The sequence below is a fragment of the Bombus affinis genome, chromosome 3 (assembly GCF_024516045.1).
Source record: "Bombus affinis isolate iyBomAffi1 chromosome 3, iyBomAffi1.2, whole genome shotgun sequence".
In the NCBI taxonomy this organism is placed as follows: Eukaryota; Metazoa; Arthropoda; class Insecta; order Hymenoptera; family Apidae; genus Bombus; species Bombus affinis.
The window spans coordinates 8,413,265-8,436,364 of record NC_066346.1 but is presented as its reverse complement, the minus strand read 5'-3'; the positions used below and the strand labels follow the sequence as shown (position 1 = coordinate 8,436,364).

The 23,100-nt window shown below is 37.4% G+C and overlaps 1 protein-coding gene and 1 long non-coding RNA gene across 3 annotated transcripts in view; one reads left to right on the top strand and one right to left on the bottom strand.

Annotated features, from left to right (window-relative positions):
• LOC126914608 (microtubule-associated protein Jupiter) overlaps nt 1-23,100 on the top strand; it is an 86,421-nt gene that overhangs the window by 1,027 nt on the left and 62,294 nt on the right. The window contains exon 1 of one of the 2 annotated variants that reach the window (XM_050718764.1): nt 2,563-2,753. The exons of the other annotated variant lie outside the window; for it this stretch is intronic. Within the exon in view, the coding sequence (XP_050574721.1) occupies nt 2,713-2,753 (41 nt within the window). The 5' untranslated portion in view covers nt 2,563-2,712. Of the gene's footprint in view, nt 1-2,562; nt 2,754-23,100 lie in introns of those variants that run through there. 2 annotated transcript variants of the gene reach the window in all.
• LOC126914622 (uncharacterized) lies at nt 1,779-2,165 on the bottom strand. The gene is made up of 2 exons (XR_007709745.1): nt 2,018-2,165; nt 1,779-1,945 (listed from the first exon to the last, which is right to left on the bottom strand). It is a non-coding gene; the product is annotated as an uncharacterized LOC126914622 (long non-coding RNA).

Sequence of the window (23,100 nt, the reverse complement as noted above, 5' to 3'; positions counted from 1 at the left end):
ATATACATATGTATGTGTTTTAACTGTTGCATCTGATAATTACGGAGTCGGTAATAGCTTAAATAAAATAGAGTAGTGGGTACTAAGATGTGGCAATAGATTGCGCTTGCTGCATCATTCATGATGCGAATTTCAAAAAGTTAAAATCCAATACTTTATAAAATTATTTTTTTAAATAAAAGATTATTTATACGAGTATTCATTTGTTGAAAACATTGCAAGGAAATTTTTCAGATGCATTGATTTGATCAATAATAACGATAAATATAATTGGTACTGCATATCGAGATTGATATGTGAATTTAAATGTGTAATCGTCGGTGTATTTCGAAATTAAATATGACAACGCTAAATTTTAATATAGGATTATGATACTTTTTTACTAAATAAATATTCGTACAATGAATATTATTATTTTGATTCCACTTGGTATATTTATAAATTGCTATAATTAAGAAAGCAGTATATCTTATATAATCTTCTTTTATTTTGAAAGGTCTCGGTGAGTAAGTTTTCCCTAACAAGTATCATGTTTCAAGTCCGGCATTTTCATGAAAAAAATCAGCGGTTTACCGCGGATAACGGCTAAATATTGCAAGGCATGTGTCGAATAAAGGAGTGCTTGCTTATCGGTAGAGCTAAAAAAGTGCATATGGAGTATAAAATGTACGGTTGAATGTTTTTCAAACGAAAGCGTGTTAGCGGCAACGCATTTTCGACAGAATGACCCGTCGTTATTTAGGCTTACCATAATTTATAATTACGTCGAGAGTTTAATAAGTTTACCTCTTGAGTGAAGCTTGAGTGAATGTTTGGAAAGTCAATAGCCGATGATTCGAAGTTATGAGATATCGATGATTGCTTGGAGCAGTGATTTTCAATCTTTAAGCTAAAAGAAATCTGTGCCTCTGATTAATTACTTGCATTATATTTAGGAATTGCTTGTTTTAAAAATTTTTACGGCACATTGGTTTCGCGAAAATCGCTGGTCTAGAGTTAGTTTAATAGTGGCAAGCGATCCAATGTCGTATTGTCAAAAAATAGATTGTTTAAAGGATGTGGCCACAGAATGTCAATCGTCAAAGCAACGATGTCATTTTGGTAGGACACGCAACGCGCCAGCCGTTCAATTCGCGCTCCTTTTGGTAGGTAGGGAACTGTGCACTTCTTCAAAATCTTGCGAGGGATGAATTATCTAGAAAAATTTCTAACAAGCGGATATTTTATGTCTGTTACGATACATAGACTGGTTTTAATATGAACCCATAATAATTTCTACGATATAAGACATAGATAGATTAAAATTGCCGGATGCCCGTAATGATAATAACGGAAAACGACGTTTTCGTAAGCAGAAGTTTAATATTTCTTTCTCATATATACAACCCCATATGAATGGATGTTTTTCTTTTTTAGAATATATTATTTTCCAAATACAATTATTGTATGAGAAACGCTCGTGAATAGTGTCTTTCTTTTGTCGCAAATATTTTCTCGGAACGCATGCGAATAATACGCACACTTTTGAAATACGAGTCACGCTGTTTCAGGCTGACTCACCGGGTGTCGCGTCGTGTAGTTCTTAGCGTGCTGCATAGAGGCGTGTACATTTAGGCTCGGAGCTTCATAATTGCACGGATACGATATTGTATCCACCTTCTGTTCTGTCTTTTTCTGTTTGTTTCTGTCTTTCTCGTATCTTTGCAACGTCCATTTTTATGTCCCCTCGCTAATATGCAGACAGTATGGGACACGATAGGAAAAAAGGATACTCAGAATTGTACGATTATTGGAGATTTTTATTTTTTCTTTTCGTTAATTTTATTTCGTTATTCTATATTCCATTGTCTTAATTTTAGGCGTATTTTAGTTATGAGTAGAGCATCACAATTTTTGTTCTTCCATATTCTTTTATAATGCAGTTATAAAAGAATAATTCTGGTATCTAAAATGGTCCTAGATTAGAAACGATCAAATTGCCAATCATTTTGAAAACGTATGAATATTAACGAATCACCTTAAATGTCCAATAAAATATAAGTGGCATCGAATTCAGTGTTTCCATTTACAGTCAAGCGACGCAAGGTATTCTTGCGATGAAGAAAATCCGTAAGGAGCGCGATTCAAAGGATAAATATAACCGTTGTCGCTGGCTAGACCGAAGGAGGTAGTCGAAGGGAGTTGTCTCTGTAGATCGTTGCGTCCGTGACTGTGCTTAAGGACATGCCCCTCGAAGCTGTTCGCCGCAGTCTTGCAAGGCGTCGAATAAACCGGCTTAAGGCCTCGTGCACACGTGCACGAGGATCATTTCTCCCTACGCAAGTTCGCGGCTGCGACGCCGTGTTGTCGATCTCTCTACCGTCAGTGGATTTCACGATTGTGCAGAACACGGCACGCTTCCTTTCCTGCTTCTCGACTTTTTGGAGGTGGCGCCTCCTCGTGTAGCCTGCGTTAGTTTCCCTCCGCTTTTCTGTCTGTCGATCTTTCTCCCTCGTGCTTGGTAGTGCGTGCACGCGACAAAGAAAGAAACGGAAGAGGAACCCAAGCCGTGTGCGCCGTGACCCAGCCTGATTGACCCACGTCGTAGACACGTTCGAACGTGCATAACCGGCACGAATTGTCGCGTCGTGACATCGAAACCGCGTGGTCGTGCGATATACCACTCGAAATCTGTAAACCAAGCTTGTTTCATCCGTGATACAGAAAAACAAAATGTGGGCTGGCCAAGACGACACGCAGCGTTTCAAAACCAGGTTCGTGCCACAAAATATCTACTTTTCTATTTCGTGAATTTCCTTCTTGTGTTTTTTCATCGATCGAACTCGAATGTGCAGTACTCTCCTTTACTTTATACGTTTTGACAGCGTATAACCTCGAGAATGCCTTTCTCCTCGGTTGCTGCTCGATCGAGCGACAAGTTCGACGACCTTCTATATAACGATCGAAATTGCAGTTCCGCAAAAAGCGATAAAGTCGTTTAGATTATAATGGATTGATGTGTTAGAGTTGGAGCGCGAATTGAACGGCTGGCGCGTTGCGTGTCCCCGCCTGTTGCTTTTCTTGCATGCGCGCTCTCTCTTTCTTTTTCTCTCACTCTGTTTTACCGATCGAATACATCTTTGTTGAATTTCATCTACGTTCATTTTCACAGTCGTGCATCTTTGTGGTGGACCAACGGTTCGGCGAAACTATTATTCGGCACATCTGCCCGATGTTTTGTGTTCCGGGGTACAGATACCTACTTCCGTGATTTCGATCGACATATGTTTCGTACGCTTCGAATAGAACAAACGGCCACCGTTTACCTTTTCGTGTCATGCTAACACGCTGTTATGGCGGTTTAATTGCATTGGACGAAGTTTAATCTATCTATACGCGTTGGGAATTATTTTCATTAAAATGATGCGTATGAGCAATGTGGAAATATAGTTAGGGTTCTAGAGAGTGCTATTATTTATACAGACAATTTTAGGAAACAAAAGATTCACATTTTATTAAATGTTCATTTAATAAAATGGATCCAATATGGCCGCCACCCTTATTTGAAAGGGATGTTACGAAAGAAATAGCTTCTTCTATTTAATACGTTTTATACTAAAATTTTGTCCCTTTCATAAAATTTTAAGCTGTGCTCATAAGAAGGTTAATCCGCATTCATTACTGCATATAAAAATAAATATTCTCAAATCTTCTAATTGTTCAATAATTTTATTACTCGTAATTTCTCAATCAAGATCGTTCTCATGGAAGCTTTTTTCGATTACCCTGAAAGATCGTGACAAACGAGATTTCCTGGCAGGACAAATTTCGATGTTAATCGGGCAGCGACTCAAGGAGAACAGGAATTTCGAAGCCTGCAATCTAGTTTCTATTTCTGCGAGACGTTCGCGAGGAACGAGAACGTTAGACGCACCGTTTCTAGGCACGAAACAGTACAAAGGTTAATGCCAGTGTAATGAGAGCAACGAGTTACAGGGCAAACGTACACCTCCCTACCGCCTCCCTCATATAAGCTCGCAGAGTCACGCGATTTTCAAGTTCAGAATTTCAAATGTCTCGCTCCAAGAGTCGTAGAGGACGATTTCTTTTTTAAACTATCTTAAAGATGGTGTAGAGGAGAAAGAAAAATAAATAGAGGAAGTAATGGAGGACTACAGCGCATGCAGTGTAGAGTTCTTACGTTTCCATGAATATGTGAATCATTGCGATCGATAGGAAAGCAAATACAATAATATACTGGGTACATTTATATTGCATTCATATCAGACTTGTATCGGTAATAGTGGAAATACTTTGAAATAGAAATGTAGATATAGTGTAAACGTCACGTTTCATACCTCTGATTTTTATTTTATAAGTATTTTATTTATAAGTATTTATGGATTTTTTATTGCGTGACATTCTAATTTTATTTTTGTTTATAGAACACAGTATGAAAAATTTTATGTAGAAAAGTTTGTATCACTCTGTGTATCAAATAATCAATACCATTGAGAATATTAATACTAGAATAGCTACTCTTTAACTTATATTTAAATATACTATAATGTAGGTGATTATAATTAAAATGGTATGATATGAAATAATCATATTTCAAGATAGAGAACACTGTGTGCAGTATTAATCATTTAGAACGCATGTAACTTGTTTTATAGGAGAGATAATATACTTCAGAAAATTCCTTATTATTCTATACAATAGTTGACAAATGTCTTGATAATTGCTAGATGATACGCAGATTCTATTTATGAGCTATTTAAATCATATATCGCTATATGTATTTGAAAGTTGTTTTCTCTCTTTCTTTTTCGTGTTCCATGATTGTATTGTAATACAATTATTCGTACATTGTATAAAGAGGTACTAGAGGCGAGGTGACTGTGACACGGTTCACTTTGTCGTGTGGGTAGAACTCGTTTTTAAACAAGACCCCATGCCGTACATTCATGTGACCGGATTTCACTGAATATCATATCGAACATTCGTGAATAAGTCTCGTGCTGTGTGCAGCTTGTGCACGTATCTGCTGGTTTTATGCGTGTCTGATCCTACAGAGAGGAGTGTCTATCGCGTAAACAGCTCGTATGATTGCGACTGCTCTTGAAACAGAGAATGTTTAAAAAATTCTTTTATCGTAATTTTGTTTGACCAGTTTTTAGTAGAGTTTCATAATTCCTAAAAATCGATGCAAGTCAGGACTGAAAGTAAAATTTAGGGGGAATTTATAGTTTCTGAATATCGGAGCAACCAAGGATTGAAAGTAAAATTTTGTTTCAGAAAAAATTGATAGGTGACTTTATACCAAAGATTTTTATTTATGGTTACATATACGATTCTGTTCCAATAGTTTCGTGGATTATTTTACTAAGTTTGATAAAGGATACTTTGCTCATATTATCGCTCTTTAAAATTTCTGCCATAGATATAAAAACATACAATTATTTTGATGTAAAGCTTTCAGTTAGATATTACAACTTTTTGATGAAACTGGAATAGATTAGAATTGGAAGTAAAGTCTAAGGAAGTCCAGCATTCGCTCTAAAAGAGATTCATAAGTGAATACTTGAAAAATCCTTAAAATCCAAAGATTATTCGTATTTTAATCAATCATAGATCGAAAAATTTCATGACACGAATCTGTTGTAAAAATGTCGTAATCCAAAGACACCATTATATCGTTCTATCATATCGTTTTCTTTCAAAACTTCCTACAGCCATAATTAATATTTCTTTTAAATACTAAACCAATAATTAATTTTATATGAATGTTCCACTTTTTCTCTAGCTTAATACGAATTTCCTAGTCTGACTAATCTTTATCTACCAATCTGAATCCGCTAATCTCAAGCTACATTTAATACTCCCACAGTAATCTCGCGCTTGACAGATAGAGATACGGTCTCGCAGACATCGACGCGTAAATCAAGCGTCATTGCACACCGGTGTATATCTTCTCGTTACCGACATTCATCCGTGTCTCGATGGATTGAACGCAGGCGACTTATTTACTCTGGCGCGAAAGACACCGAGGTTGGTCGTTAAGTCCGTTAACGAGTCAGACCCGACTATTTCACCGCGCTATCGGACGTCGACCCTTCTGTGCTTTGCTCGTTTTTCGATTCGCCAATTTTTCCCCCGCTTTCCTTCGCTTTCTCTCTCTCTCTCTCTGTCTCTTCCTCACTCTCTCTGTTTCCCTTTCGTCTAATTGCTGTCAATTTTCTAGGGAAGGGCCACTCGAACCGGCTGACGGTCATTCGAGATAATAAGTCACCATTCTTGTGGTGACTCGCGTGGGCGTTTCGCGCGACCATTCTCGTTCTTTCTTGTCTAGACGGCGAAAGATCGTCTTATCTCGTGGTCGTTGCTTCAAGGCACACAAGGAATTCCGCGTTGATCTTCGAACTCAACCCCAACGTTCTCGTACTTTATTCGTCAAGATCGTGGAGAGCACAGGACGTTGATAATGAAGAGATATTCCGAGAGCAGTACACGCCGATAGGATCTATGTCGCGTTCTGCGGCAATCGACGGAGTCGTAGAAGGAATTGTCGAGCGGAGACATCGTTTTAATGGACGTAGAAATTGTCGTGTGTGCCGAGGGGAGTGTAATTTATGGCAAACCCCGCGGGTTCATAACACTAGCTAAGAAACCGGGGCTTCTGCTCGTTTGTTTTGAAGATGCGCTCGTGGGATATCTTAGATGAGAATTGGATGGGGCGCAGAGCTTGCCGCGTAATTGATAGCAGCTTCCGAATATCAGATTTCAAGGAATCGACGTTGATGTTTGCCGCTTAGAAATGTCGAATTTTCGAGTCTCTAAACGTTCGAAATTTCGAATTTTCCGATTCTCAAAGATGAGACTGTCGTATTTTCAGAATCTGAAATTCCAAATTCTCAAAATTTCAAATCATCGAATTTTCAGAACTTCAGGATTCAAATCTTGGAATTACAAAATTGTCCTACCTCAGAATCTCGATTCCCAAATTGAAGCTTCCGATTTTTCAATCCTCAAACTTTCAAAGTCTAACCATTGAAATCTTCGAAACATTCGAAACCGTAATTACGGACCGTAAAGTTGTACTAATTCCAAATAATTCTCCGTTCAAACTTTCGATATCTAGTTACAAAACTTGCCTTGCAATTTGCAAAGTAAACCTAGCGCTCGTATAGCAGGTCATCCACATGTTTAATTTTCCAATTACTCTCATCAGCCGAATTCCCATGTCAGCGAGACTTCTCCGAAACGTTAATGCACTTTCCCCACGAATTGTGGCGATCTGCACGTATACACCATTACGTGCGTGTCTTACCGATCGCACGCATGCGCGCACGCGGCAGATGAATGAAAACGATTTCCATTCATTTCCATGATTTTTCATTATAGGCGTTTATTCTTATTCCATTCCCAGGGTGTGTCGCGTTTTATTCGATACATAGCAGCCGGAGCCGTGTTGTACTCGCGACGCGACGCGCGTCGCACACGCATCCGCGTAAAATGCGACACACGGGGTACACGGTGTGTTCGTCGGTGTCCTGTTGCAGTGGGAACGTCGCTTTTCTCTGGCGACTCGTTTCACCGATCCTCTGCGCCATTCTCGTGTTCCGTTCTCTCATTCGACCGGTTTTAAAAGCCTGCCAACGTTGTCACGAATTATGTATACCGAATTTCTTTGCGCGAAATTTGTAGGTTAGAATCCTTAGTATCTCGTGTACTGAAATTATTTAGCTGAAAGCTGAATAGAGGTTAATTGGATCTGGGGATAATGACCTTATAATGGAAGAGAGGGAATTGAAGTTAATTCCCTGTCTTAATGAGTTGTAGCTCTTTCTTCAGTTTGCTCGAGTTTATGAATGAAGATAAGTGGAGAGTTAGTGATTTTTTTTAGGCAGGGTGAAGTGATTCTTTGATCTCTGGTAATTGGACAATTTTTGTCTCATTCATAATCCTTTAATATGTATCGCGTGCCTTGGGAATATATTACGTTACCCAGATTTATATGTATACGAATCTTTTGCCCAAAGTTTTCCAACATGCTACTTCACATTATGCTCGATCTTCCCTTTAGACATAAAAATACTAACATAGAAGCCAATATATCAGAACACGTATAAAATTCTATTTCAGAGAGTCACACGTTCAGACTGTGAAGATTATTCGCCAAGATAGAAGTATTTTTACTCCAATTCACAAAATCAATAAGACTCGCCTTGATTAATCTGTTGCCCCTACAGTATTTCGATAAAGAAAAAAAAGATTGTGCATAACCACCATCAACCGATCGTTTGTTATTTTTCATGATGAATATACACATTGTTTTCGATTCAGCGAAACCATCACAAGATAGCGAAAGCTTGCGTGTAGCGTCGCGTCGCGAATATCAAACGGGTATGTCTCATCGGTTTAAAGGCCCATTGTGGCCGAACAAAGCGGCAATGGCGGAGGAAGAGGAAGAGAGAGCGAGAAAGAGAAGAAGCGAAACGAGGGATAAATCGAGCTTCGTTTAATGACACCTGTCGTTAACGTTCTATTGAAAATAAGGAAGTCAGAGTCGTGTCCGAAGGTTGATGCGATTTCTTCCTGCTTGCTCTTGTCCTCATTTTTCGATGTTATTAAAAAGAAAAAAAAAAAAGAAAAAAGAAAAGAATGAATTCAATCTTCTGAAGTAACGAGAAAGATGATATGAAAGGTTTCATTTCTTACGGACGCATTTGTACTCTTTGTATCTTTTCTCATTTTTCACGCGAAAGCCTTTCTATTTGTTGTACGGTCAGTGTATTCTACCTTTTGAAGAGTATTAAGTCTTGCCTCCGGTACGTTTCGCTGCCGTAATTATCTCTGATAATTGTGCCGAGATATCAAGCGTATGCTCGTTTCCCAGTTTTTTCTAATTTCTTCAATTTCGTCGATCTATTGTGCTCACTGGGAAGGACGATGGTTATGAGGAGATTTTAAGTGAATTCTCTTGATGAATTTATAGCGATATATTATCGACACGTTTCACTATCCGTTCGTAGCAATCACAGTAGGCTGAAATATACGTTCACATTATTGAAAATTGTTTAGCGCATGAAATTTATTTTATAAGCATTTTAAAAAATTTAGTAAAGCTTTGACCACCGTGGCGGTTGATTTGTTAAATAAAATAGTTAGATTAATTTTGTATACCACAGTGATATCAGAAATAAAGTCACCGACAATCTGAAAAATAAAGTATATGTACGTAAAAATACCCAAACCACGATCATGATCGTATGTTAAACTTTGAACAGCAGACTAAAGTTCCACTCGAATCAAGCATTGAAGGGTTAATCGCGTATCTATTTGAAGACGTTTAAGAATAGAAAGAACCTGACAAATGATTCATTGGTAATGCTCGCTATAGTGAACAATGCAGATCAACTGGTCCCCATTCGCGCGGACATTGTGGCTGCTTATCAGCCGTGATTGCATTCAATTCGACACGCCGCGCCGTTACGACGGCTGCCAAGTACCTGCTCGTGAACGAATTTTCTAATAACGTCAGCCTGAGAGAGTCGTCCGTGGTGGGCCTTCGATGGAAAGTGTAGCGTGATACCTGCGTGGCGCATGCAAATCCAAGATTTAATATTCCATCTGAAGGGCCTGGGCGTGTGTTCACGCGTTAGCACGTAAACGCGTGATCGACCATACATTTCTTAGAACAAATAGTTTCCCCTCGCGTGGACGAGCTTTCACACCGGCGAACGTTCTTTATTCGGCTCTTTATTGTTCTATTCGATGAAAATGAGCGGAGAAAACGATTCTATTCTATCTTTGACGCGGTTATACAGATGAAATTTTGATCTGTTTATATAGATTCTTTCGTGTCCTAATTCCCTTTTTCTCTTAATAAGATCTGTTATGTTTTAAGAGAAATTTCAATTGATACTTTTTAGTACTTTTTGATATTTCGGTACTACTTCAGAAATATTAGCAACAGTAACGATTTTTCCAAGTGTTCTTCGAACTTAACACTTATATGTAGAAGGAAAATATAGATAGGAAAATACAATTGGATCGAAAATGATTCAAAGCATTGGTACACGTTCGTTACTGATTGAATCTTCGTTATATGATAAATAGTATTTGCGTAGAATGCAACATTTTATGTGAATTATCACCAACTTCTTTTTCATATTACTTGCTGATTTTTAGATTAAATTCCACATTGAATTTGGTATCGTACATGTTATATGTATAATATATATGTAAAACTATGCGAAGAATTGGATTCGTGAACTTGTTTTAAAAGTACGAAATAGAGATCGTGTTCGCGTTCTGTGAAATGCACTGCAGAATGCGTGGCTTTTTGTCGAGTGATCGTAGGTAATTAAAGAGGGTGTGGTCGAATTCACGGTGAAACCGATTTCTTGGACGAAGGTAGATTAGAAACGTGAAGTGAAATTTGCAATACGTGCTATGTATCGGAAAAATTTGTTCTTTATTAAATTTTTGAGAAAATACTCCTTTAAAGAAAATCACTTGTCTACTGAAAATGTGCGTACAGATCCTAATCTGATATTAATTATCGCCTTAGAAACGCGAAGTGAAACTTATAATAAGATTTGTGTATCGATAAGATCTATTTTCGTCCAATTTCCAAGAAAATAGTCCTTTGAACGATTCATTTCTCCACTGAAAATGACTTTGGAGACAACAAAGTTCCTCTTTTTTTATAATAATTCTAGTCTAATGTTAATTATTAGATCAGAAATTTATTTCATATTTTTCCGAAAATAATCGATAGAAAATCTCTATTAAATATTAAATATGCAGTAAAGTAGCTCATGAACGAATTGTTCCTTTTCCAAAATTGCTACTACAGTTCCTTCGACTGGTAATAAAAAACTGACTGACCAATCGTCGTTGAATGCTTACAGAATCCTCTTGATTTACCATCGTAATCCTCTCTGACGCTTGAGAAATCCCGTCCCATGTTTCTTGCCCTTCGTTCTCCTTCGACTCGATTCTGACTCGAATAGCGAGCGAAGAAAAAGAAAAAAAAGAACAAAAAAAGTTGTAGAAAAATCGGAAGTACTTGCGAGATCTTGGCGCAAAACCTAATGCATCTTGATTGCAACGAGACAAAACTTACAGCTGGAGTACTGTTCCAGGGATGGACAAGGAGCTTTTTCTTTCGCTCGTTTGCTGTCGTTGATTTATTTCAATGCTGAGCTGCGTCTCTTTCTACCAGGTAAAATTAGAGGAAAATATCGGCTGATCGGCTTCCACAACTCCTCGTAAACCAATATCTCTGTTTTGCTGTTGACGGTTTTGCTCGGCGTCATTACCGGAATACGTCTATCCGGGGGTTGTTGCGTTTTTCCTCGCAGCAATCACCGTGATAATGTCTGTATCGCTGAAGGAATGTTATTGCTGCTAGTCTCGCTTCCATTTCATTTCTCTGAGCAACCGCTTTCGTTCTTCTTCTCGTTCCACGAAGTACAGGGTCTCGATGAAATTTTCAAATAAAGTTTATATGTTATGGTCGATTGCTTGACTCTTCATTCACAACTTAATTCCTTCCTTAGTTTTCTACCCTTTTGCGACGAATTGTCCTTTTAACAGTGAAGTCATTAATATAATAACGCAGACTATAATAAAAGAAAATAGTCGAAAAAATATATTAATTTTTGAAATGGAATATCTAGTTTCACCAGTGATGGGATTTTGGTACACCAAAGGTAGATTAGAAACGTGGTGAAGTTTTTAAACACATATAAAGTAGTCAAATGTGTATATATCGAATACTAGAACGAAACATCATGTAAATTCCATAAATATCTGCTAAATTGTAATTTTCATTTTGGATCATATAGACGATCATGTAGAACGGTAGGGCTAATAGTAATTGCCTAATGTCCGACATCCCGGTACTTAAATTTGTCTCGGTTCTTAGACAGTCGTTCGACCAATTCTACACGCTCAACCGACTGCATAAATTGATAATCCTTATCGTACACGAGACGTCACTGGATGTTCTCTCGTGTTCTTTCGAACGGCTTACTCCTCGACGTCACGTCATGTTCGATCGAAGCCACAGATACTTCAAGCCTAATTATTTCCACGCAAATAAAGGACACGAGACGACGAATTAAACGTTACATTATCCGATCACGTGTTCTGGATCGTCTTTAGCCAATGGTACACATCGGTTCGAACGTTTCCTGTTCCGCCAGGCCTCAAAATATCGAGCACCGGCTGCACCGTTCAATTCCTAGAGAGTATTTATCGTTACGAGCGTTACGGCCGTACCGATTGTCGGTGGATAAAGCGTAGACCACACAGGGTAGCCTAGGACAACGTTGTATTCTGATCTCTGCGCTCGTTGCAAAACATCGCGTTAACGTTCAACTGAGAAACGACCACACAGTGCGATTCGAGTTTCTTTGATCCGACTATAGGATGTTTCAAAATCGCAGATCGATAGATAAAGAAAAGAATGAGAGTGATGAATGGAAGGAATATTTTTTATTTAATAAACACACGTTTGATTTTGTCTTCTTTCTTCATAATAGAGCTTTAAGTCTCCAGCTGGATAAATTTTGGGATTATGTTGCGCGTTGAAAATTCCTTGCGTGAGGATTTTGAAAGACTTAGAATAAGATATTACGTAGTTTGGTATGCGATATATAATGAATTCAGCAATAAAACATTGAGAGTTTAAATTTAGAAATTCTAGCGATAGGTAATTTGTTGTACATTAGAATTCCCAAATGACGGTTTTGTAAAGTTTGGAATAAGAAATTGTATATTGCATTGCTGATATGCAATATGTAATAAATCTGAGTAGATTTCTTACTCGAATCTTCGGTTAAATTTATGGGAAATAGTCGGTGTGTATAGTGGGTTGCTAGTATGCAAGCGACGGAGATTCACATTTTTTACCATTATGTTGCATACCTGTTTTCTGCAGGATATCCCGGGTGTTTGGAATTTATTCCCCTATCCAATGTATACGCTAATCATATGCAAAGTATAAAAAATTGCAAGTTCAAATAATTCTTTTTTCTTTTACAGCTGATACATTATCGAGAGCAGAGCGTTTATTAGACAGAAAGTATTTCCTTCGTCATTTCCTATCACTGTCTGTAGCTTTGAAGCATGCAGTATTCGCGGGAACAGGAACACAGAGAACATTAACCTGTCGGTGAATTGTCCATTCGAGAGCACGCCTTAAATTTTCTCGCTGAAAGTGGAACGAATCTCGGCCGATGTCATTCCGAGAAGCTGATTTTATCCGTGGCAATAATCGTAGGATTTTATGGGTTTCTTATTTCGATGATCGATCAACTTCCACGCTGTCAGCAGACTGTGTGGTTGTAGCTTTACACTGCCAGATCACGAACTCGTGAAAAAGAACGTATCTATTGGCTTGGTTGCTCATCGATAATTTTCATCGTAAATCAAGGGTTGCTTTTCTCATCTCTATCGTTCAAATCTTCTGTCTTTTCCACGGTGTTGTTGTTAGAAACATCTCAAACTCGTTTTCTTCCGAGTAAAATTCTGCGTTCGGCCAGGAAGAACACGCCTTCTTTCTGACCACGATGTTATAGTAATAAATAGTCCGCGTTGACTCGGATAGGTACTAAAAAGTTATAAAGCAGAGATTAACATCTTCGTTTCCTGCATTTTCTTTCCCTGATATCCGCGCCATTGCTTCCTGTGCTGTTCCATCTTCTCTTTTACGTTTTTCTCGATATCCCAGTTTAGCTCCATTTTCTGCCCCTTCGTCTCGGTACATTTTGTGTTTTTCTTGTCTTACGATTACCTCGCTTTTTAATTTGGCCGCACGATCCCGCGTTAATTGCGCGCCTGCGCACTGGCGAGCGAAAAGAAGCGGAAGAGAAGAAGGATGCGGGCCGGAATCATGCTTCGGTGTGCACACTATTTTTCGCAGTTTCCTTGGCCTACCGATCCTACCAGCTCCTCGCCAGGGGAACTATAATTCACGATGGAAATTAAAGCATGTGGAAACGCTCACGGAATACCTCTCCTCCGATGCATCTCGTGATCTTTTTAATCGGCGAAAAAAAAGAACGTGGCCAAGCGGTTTTCTCTCCAACCTGACACACATTTCGATCTTCTTTCATGTTTATGCATCAAACGTTCAACCTTTGGGCACCATTTTCGAGAGGAAGAGAAACTTGAGATTTGTAATTATTTGATACCTTCATGGACGGTCCGAACCCGCTTTCATGTTGCATTCCATTGAGATTTTTCTTGTTTTATATATTCTGTACGTTTTTACACCTTTAAATTCTCCATAAATCCATGAATAGTTTACTTTACCTAATTATCAATCTATTTAATTGAAATATATATAAAAAATGTACATAGGAACAAGCTTAAATTAAAAATTTGGAGTTTAAGGAACGTGTAAAGGAATGTTATTGGTTCCACGATTTCTCCCTTCAGTTATACATATATTTTCCTAAAACGTTAAAAATCTTCGTTTTCTAAAACGAGAGCAAATTGTATGAAATATACAAATTCAAGGATAAGTTAACAATACCCTTCAAATGTACACGTACAACTTTCTTCCCAGTTATTATATCAGTAATAACTCAAAACCTCAAAAAGATATCTTACCCTTTACCTTTTTCATTCAAGTGACTAACCCCCCATCACGCATTCGCACATTTACCTACCTACTCCATTAAAACTCCCCTGTGTATAAGAAACCATGGTATAATGCACACGCCCTCACGTGAACTCGACTAACGTATTCAAGTCACGGTTTTTTTTCCTCCACGGGTGCTTGAATAATCGATAAGCGGCCACATATTCGACCGGCCGAATTATAATAAATTATTATGTATCCTTCGGTATACGGCTGGACAGACAACGCACCACGATCCGGTATACGCACGAAACGCGTCGTTTGTTATTATAGTAGTCGGCGTTTCCGAGGACGGCGGACGTGAAAGGTAGTTGTCCGATCGTCCAGCCTGATGTCAAATTGATATCGACCGTGTGCGTGAGCGCACGTCACGTGAAAACCCGCGTGTACGCACATGCAACATTCCGTTGTCGCGTGCGCACGCACTCATGCACGCACGCACAGTTCACCATCGCTTGTAATGCATTTTGTGGTTGGGAACGTCGCGTCGCTTGAAACCGCGTCGACGCTATATTGGATCATTATTGCAAACGTGTATCAGACGAAGATAACGTTTGCATACATGTGGGGATAAGCTTATGCATTTTGGTGGCATGAGGTAGGTACATAAAAAGTTTGAACGGTTGAAGTTTTAATGTTTGATGTTGAAGCTGCTATTGTAGATTGGGGACTATTGTTGGAAATGCGTGTTAGATGGAGATATCGTTTGCATGTATGCATGTGAGAGCTTATGCATTTAAGAAGCATAAGGTATATAAGAAGTTTGGATAATTGGGGTTTTAATAAGCAGGGGTTGAAAAAAAGGGTTGGTCAAAGAATGATGTCATCGGAAAGAGGGTGACTTTTTCAATTATTAAAAATGTTGGAGCAGGTGATATCGTGTTGTGTACCCAACTATGAAGAAAGAGAGTATCTATTTTATACAATCGTTTTATGGTAAATTTACACACTTTTACAGCTTATCATAGTAATTTTATTCTTTTTATTTTTTTTTTTTGTTATTCTCATTATTATTATTTCTTTCCTAACATTCTCAATATTTATACTATGAAGCGTTATATTTTGATACATTTGTTGTATGTGTTTAATATAACTCACACTTCGAGTACAAACTGTATTCGTCAATCATCATCATCGTCTCTCTATACACGTAAAGAGATACAAACGTTCAAAATCCACCCGAGACCATAAATCACTGGAGTATGTAGAGAAAAACGATAGAACTTTTCTGCACAATTAAGGAGGCAAAGATCAAATTGTCTTTAGCCAGCAAATTTCACCGAATCGATAGAAACAAATGGTACAAAACGTTTACAATCTGCATCTTGCATTCACATATGTCTCGACCGTTCCACTTTCTTCCCGATAAAGCGTCGCGCTGTCTTATACAGCCTGCAATTACAATATGTTTCACGCAACTTATTTGACTTACTTGTCCATACTTACGACTGTTATCGCATACAGGATTAATAACATTATACGTGCACGTCGTGTCCGTTGTTCGGCGATTTATCACGATATCGAATGATCAACGAATCCTAATAAAAATCCATCGATACCGAACAGTTATATCAACGCCTACAGAGCACGAAATAAACGTCCTCGACTGAATCTGCATATTAATATCCTATTCCGCCCGAACGAGATTCTTGTCCCTATTATCTGTACAAAACTACATCTTACTACTTAGTTTACCATTCTTTACTTACAAAGTGCATAACAACTATATGTCACGATTATCGCAATGAGATTTTACGCCTTTGGACTTGATCCTAAGTTGATTTCTATTGGTTCACTCAAATTACTGAAAAATGTACTTGTCTTATTATTGCAGTAACTCTTTCAATTATTAACGTGTAATTAATAAATTTTGTTATTAGAATTCACAGACATCGCTTAATTTTACTGGACAAATGAGAAGTATTGACAATTTTCAGTGATCCTGATATAACAACAACCAGAGACTGTATTTCATTATGGGATACACCATAGAAGATATTCCGTGTAACGATCCTGTAACGAAACTTTATGAATCGACTGTCTGTGTGTTGTTACCGGGCGTAATCATGATATTTATCATCCATTACGGATCGTCGTTTACAGGTATCTAAGTGACAAGCCAAGATGGATACCTCGTTAACACGTGAATAAAATTTACTGTGGTTTACCCGTTAGAAATTATTATACTTTACCGTTTCTTTACCGAGGGTAAAGATGGCCAGACTTGAATGTGCACTTGGCCTGTTTAATAATCGACCATTTGACCCTAATATCTTTTTAATGTATCGTTTAGGAGTGGTGCTTGTTAGTTGGTTTTTGAATTTAGTGTAATACGTTCAACGTTGGATGATTTAGTATCACAATATATGAAGTATACTGCGACGAAGTATTCTCTGTTTGTAAAGGAATATAGAGGGTTGGAATTCGAAAAGAAAGAAGCAGAGTGTAAACAAATAAAAGAATAGTTATTTCATAATTAGATCGTAGAGCTTATAAAAATCATAATACAATATTTATCTTAGTTGAATTTTCCAAAACTACCATTGTTTTTCTTTTTTTTTTTTTAGAAACTAAAATATTTTTTGACGATTTCTACCGATTTTTAAATATTTATACAGTCACGTGTATAAAATAAATACCCCTAGAAATGTAAAAATAAGTATTTCAACGTCAGTTCCTCCCATGGTTTTGGGATACTCTTTCCCTAAACTAATATCGTTCCGAAAGAAGCAGAAAGAGTGACAGAATTTAAATTTAGTCTCGCACGCCGAAAATACAGCTTGGTCCTCAAGGATGTTATTATAAACTCGCGCACGTGCCCCTACGATCACTTCCCTACGTTTTTCAGATCCATAACTTTCCTTTTTTGGGAACATGGAACCACTCGAAGCAAGCCAAATGTCAACATTTTCGCCTGTTGCTTAAGTATCTTTACATTTATACTTCGGTATAGGTTAAGAGTCACTCGCGTATATTTATATTTATGCTACGATATAGATTAGGAACCGTTTATGTAATTCAATGCTTGTATTTCGGTAGATTGTATCTTTACGTTTCCTATTTTTTGCATCATTGCATTCGTGCGATGTCTGATGCAAATATCAGATTATCTCTTATAAAAGAAAAAAGAAAAATAATAAGCTGATAAAGAAGAATAAAGTTTTTTCGAAACGAATACTAAAATCGTGTACAACTTATTTCGAAACATTGTATATTTGAATTTGTAGCACCTTTCTCCTTATTGTTAATTAAAATCTCCTATCTATTCCAGAACATCCTTTCAGAGAAAACCGAAATTTTATTATATTCTTATACCACCTGGTCTTTCTTCATTCAACTTAAACCATCGAGCCATTATTTTGTAAGCGTCTGTATAATATAATATAATTATTTAAAAGATACGAAACACAGGGAACATCGAATACTTCTCTCGTGTCTTAAGAAATGAAAGAAAATAATGCTGGATAGGACATTTTAAGTTAAGAAGCGAGGAGTAAGCCCCCTGGCTTTTTGTGGAAAAACAACTTTCTTTGCAAGTGGTCCATTCGATGGGAACCATTTGGTGACTTTCCTATAGACCCTCCGCGAAGACCACCCTATCGTACGGTATTTCAAGATCTGAGGGGACCATCATCCACTTCCGTTCGTACGAGGGTTAATAACCGATAACACGGAACGAAGAGATGTAAAGTACAATCCTTATTAGACTGTGGTCTTTGCCTGCCCGGTATCGCGTTAATTTTCACCGCAAAAATCGAGGGATCCACCGCAAACGATATCCGTGATTTACCAGACTGGAGAGCCCCTGACGTTCTCGTATTCTGTGTTTCTCACGACTCATAGCCTCGGTTGGTCGTAAACCCAGCGCTTTAACGATCGTCCTTGATGATTCGTCATGGTTATTGATTTAATCCCGTGGTCAACCACGTCTTTAATTCCTAAACTCTTCCTTTTTTTTTTACTGTTACAGTTTCCATTTCAAAGCACGTCTACAGTTTTATTTGTTCGTTTCATGGTCGTGTTCTTGCGAATATGATACGTTTCAGTGGATAGTTGCACCAATCGAGAAAAGTTATTAATTCAGCAAGAGTAAGATTTTTACGACTTGGCCAACTTATTAGCTAAATCAAATCGAACGTAAGATCAATGTGTACTAAGTATTCGATGTATTAGTATCGTCTTCGAGCGATTATATTTTCGTCTCAAGTCATATAACAAATTTCCATTTAATTTTCATAGTTCATAAACGTGGTTGGATTTTGCCGCTGTATATTCTATGGATAATATCGCTTTGGAATTGCAAATATCCGTATAGTAAAAATATTAATCTCGCGAATAAAATTATTTAGAAATTGAGTAGATAGCAGAATAAATAATAAAAATGTAAGCTGTGGTATTCACGTGTATACGACTTTCACAATTACATTTTTAATATGATCAATAGTTTTCCCTCCATTTCTGATCACGTATCTCGTTTTCATTCGTGAGTAAATGTTCGATTTGCCGATCCTTTTTATCCAGAATCGTATTTAACACCGTTCTACGATCCAGATGTCCGATTATTATCAATCGTTTCAGCCCCGATCCAGGAACAAACCTTTTTCTTCACGGTAACAGGAAATCGCCTAGGCTATGGCGAACAAGCGATCGTGAAATCTTAGGCGCTCTCCCCTGTTTTCTCGCCCGATAATCCCAGTAAATGGTGATTGGAAGCTCATAGAAATTTTACGATCGCGATCTGTGTGCTTAGACGCCTGTGAAATCGAATTTTTCTCGGACCTACCAGCGTCAGAATGTGTGTTCCGCTCGATCGGAGATAATTACCGGTTCATGCGATTTTATAAAACGGTATCCCACTTTTTCATCCTTTTTTCTTTTAAATCATTAAATAAAACACAGACATTCCATAGCTCGGCTTCTAACTACGGTTTACTGCTTTTGCATTATTATATGATTATTATATATTCGTTTCGATCCTTCATTTTCTATGTCATTCTCGTTATTCGTTTTTATCCTTCATTTTCTTCTTTTATCATCCGTTTTCGTCTGCCTTCTGCTTTTTATATAGTTCCACCATTATCTCTTCTCTTTTTTTGTCACGTCCTCTTTCTTCCTATTCTCCCTCGTTCTTTCTCTTCTTCATCTCGCGAGGTTCTCTCGAAAAAGTAGATTGAATCGATGGATCACCGTGACGAGCGACAGAAATCACTCTGTTCCTACGAAGAGACCGCTCTCCCTTTTCGCGGCGCACAAAAGAGTCAGTTACGTAACGAAGTCGTGTCTAACGCGACCGATTTCTTCCTGCGCCGATTCGATTCCTCTGCATCACTGATGACACGTTGACGAAACCAAGATCGACATCGATCGAATGCTTCGACGTGTCGCTATTACGGGGTATCGACCCTATTGGTTAGACGGAAGTTTCGTAACGCAGAAACAGACCTCCTCGTTATAGTTATTCCGAGGATAAACATGGTCCCCAAGTTTCGTAATAACGATAATTTGAAGAAAGTTAAAAAGCCCATCACGAAAGCTTACGACTTTAATTTATCGATTTTGTATCGTCTTCCCCATAAATTTCAACTACCGTGTAATTTTCTACTGGTTGCCGGTGATATTGTCGCAAATTGAAAGTCAACCGCGTTCAATTAAATTTATTTTTCAATTACATAGGCAAAACATGCGTGCTTCGAGTCAAGAACGAATATATAATCGTGTTATTCGTAGGAAATAATTCCCAGACGGTTTTAGAAGGGAAGGCAGTAATTGTTGTTCGTATAAAACTCGTCTATCTTTTTTCTTTCCTTCTCCTTTTCTGTTCACTCTTTTCTTTGATTTAAAAAAAATATTTTTTTTTTATTCTTTTTTCGAACGATACACCGTAATCTCAGCAATTTATATCGCGTTACTTTTAACCGTGATTACTATCATTTTAATAATCGGTTTTGGATCTCATGCATATATCGTACGCACTCGCGGCCAATTACTAACTTGTATAAGTATTATATTATATCTTAATTGTATTATTAGCTCGTACAAACCCTGCGTGTCGGTACTAGTTAGCGAACTGTTAATAATCTCCTTTTATTTCTACTGGACGAGCTCTACATATATATACAGACGAGATACATATACGGGGTGCTCCATGAGAAACATAACCACTGATTACGAGTCTTTTTGGACAATATATCTACCGACTGGATATTGGAATTCTGCAAAAGAAAAGCTTGATATCGATGCTTTTAATTTTTACGTTCTCTAAAGTATGATGTAATACATTATATTAGTTGTTAAACTCACCTCCCATTACGTTCCATTACGATACTATAAAAAGGAGGAACTACTTTTCTACATAATCTAACTGTTATGCCGATCTTCAATTTTTGCCTTTAAAAAAGGCACGTTGCTCTCGCACATGATACTCGTAATCATCAAGATTAATCGTTTAATATTAGTTAAATTTATAAAAGTTAAACACTAAATACGTATTCTAATATTCGCGTTAAAAAAATCTAGAAAAGATAGAATTTCTTAATTTTAGTATCAAAGTGTACGATTAACGTTTAATTTTTCAGAGATCGAATAATTGATTTCACTGGAATTGATTAGTTGTAACTTGTTACTTAGTTATAAGCACGTGGTACAAATTTAAATAGGAAAATATTTCGATCAGGATCGATGAAATAGTACACCTAGTATATTAATAAAATATACATCTAGTTGATGCATCGTGCAGTAAATTATGCGTAGCAAGCAACGTAGATTTTCCAGGCTGTTCGTTAGAGCAACGAATTCGCCGATTCGTCCTGCGGAAGTCGCATGAAAATCGGTCTCGCTTACCTGCTTCGTAACGACGGGAAACGTCGTAATTGCTCGTGGGTACATCTGCATCAGAGCTACCTGGATGCGTCTCATCGGCAATCGAAAGCGTCTTCCTTGCGTTTAATCGAGTGGAATGAGACAGAACCGATGCGACAACGCCGCTGTTTTACTACGTTTCAGTTTTGATCCACAAGCGTCCCCGTTTGTATCCTAGAAATCCCTCTTTTAGATATTAGAAAGATGTAGGACAGTTGTTGGATTTAATTCAGAAATAATTTGAGTACTAAGATTATTAAAAATAATTTTAATTACTGAAAATTAGAGATACTCTTCACAGTCTTAAAAATGTAGATTGCTGTTAATTTGGTAGATAACGGGATTCGAACTTTTTGAGAATTAAATTAATGGCGAAATGATCGTTGCAAGTTCTTCTTTGTGAAGATTTTAATTAGATTTATTTTTGGAGTAACTAGAGTATGCGAAAATTAGAAATTTCAAGAGCTAGATAGATTTAGAAGTTATTTGCAACTTCGTATGAGAACTGTTGAAGAATTTTAAGTATCAGATATAATGAAATTTTTCTGTTTATTTTAGATACGATCTGAATACACGGAAACAGTGTTTTTTAAGACTTCTGGAAGTATCCGTCATGCGTAATTAACAGAACTATAATTTCTCAAAGATATTACGTATAATTTCCTTCGATTTTTAATTAAGATTTCACACAAGCAAATAGTATATGTCAATGGTCTTTTTGCCGTAACCGTAAATCCTACTTTACTATCTTGCTTATTAAAATTACGCGCCTTCCTTCCGCCTATAAATTTATTAAGCTATCTGCCGATGGTTTTACTGCTTCGCCGCAGGATTTATTTTTCTTCGTCGGACCTTTTGTATCCTGAGCAGGCAAAGGTGAAGCAATAACTATCCTCTTCTTACCCTCAATTATAAAAAAAGCATGGTAAATTCCCTTGGAACTCTTAAATTACCCAACGAGCGTATTTCTCCTGTACCATTACCTTCTCGATTGATCGAAATATCTTTCACGATCTATTTTTATACAAGCACACGGTAGTACATAAATATTTGCATACTTCTAAATTATTGGAGCTATACACAGGCTTGCAAAAGCATCTTGTAGGAACTTGTAGAAAAGTCTTTTTAATCAGAATTACATTTTGAGAATCTGCATAATATGCAAAAATATATATAAGATTCCAAAACTAGAGTACCTATCTTTCTTTTGATTTTAGTTTTGGCTACCTATTACAATATTCAATCGATGAAGCAAATTTTTATTCAGGTATCGTTCCTTTATTCATATTCGCAAAGATAAAAGATTACACGAACCCTCGCGATCCAATCGTAACTTTGAAAACATAAAAGTTGATAAAAATACTTGTATATAAAATACGCGAATTGCACCCGGTGTCTAAATCTAAATATTTATGCACGATACCGCAACGTAGTTGCCATATAAGAATGATACAGTAACAGATCGCAACATCCAGCTGAATCACTGAACCTGAACATAGAAATGAAAAATAGAAAAATGCGAGGAAACAGTTACAAAGTTAGAAGTGCGTGCTATTGCTATACTTACTCCAGTTTATCGACTGTGTGCCCCAACTTGGTCA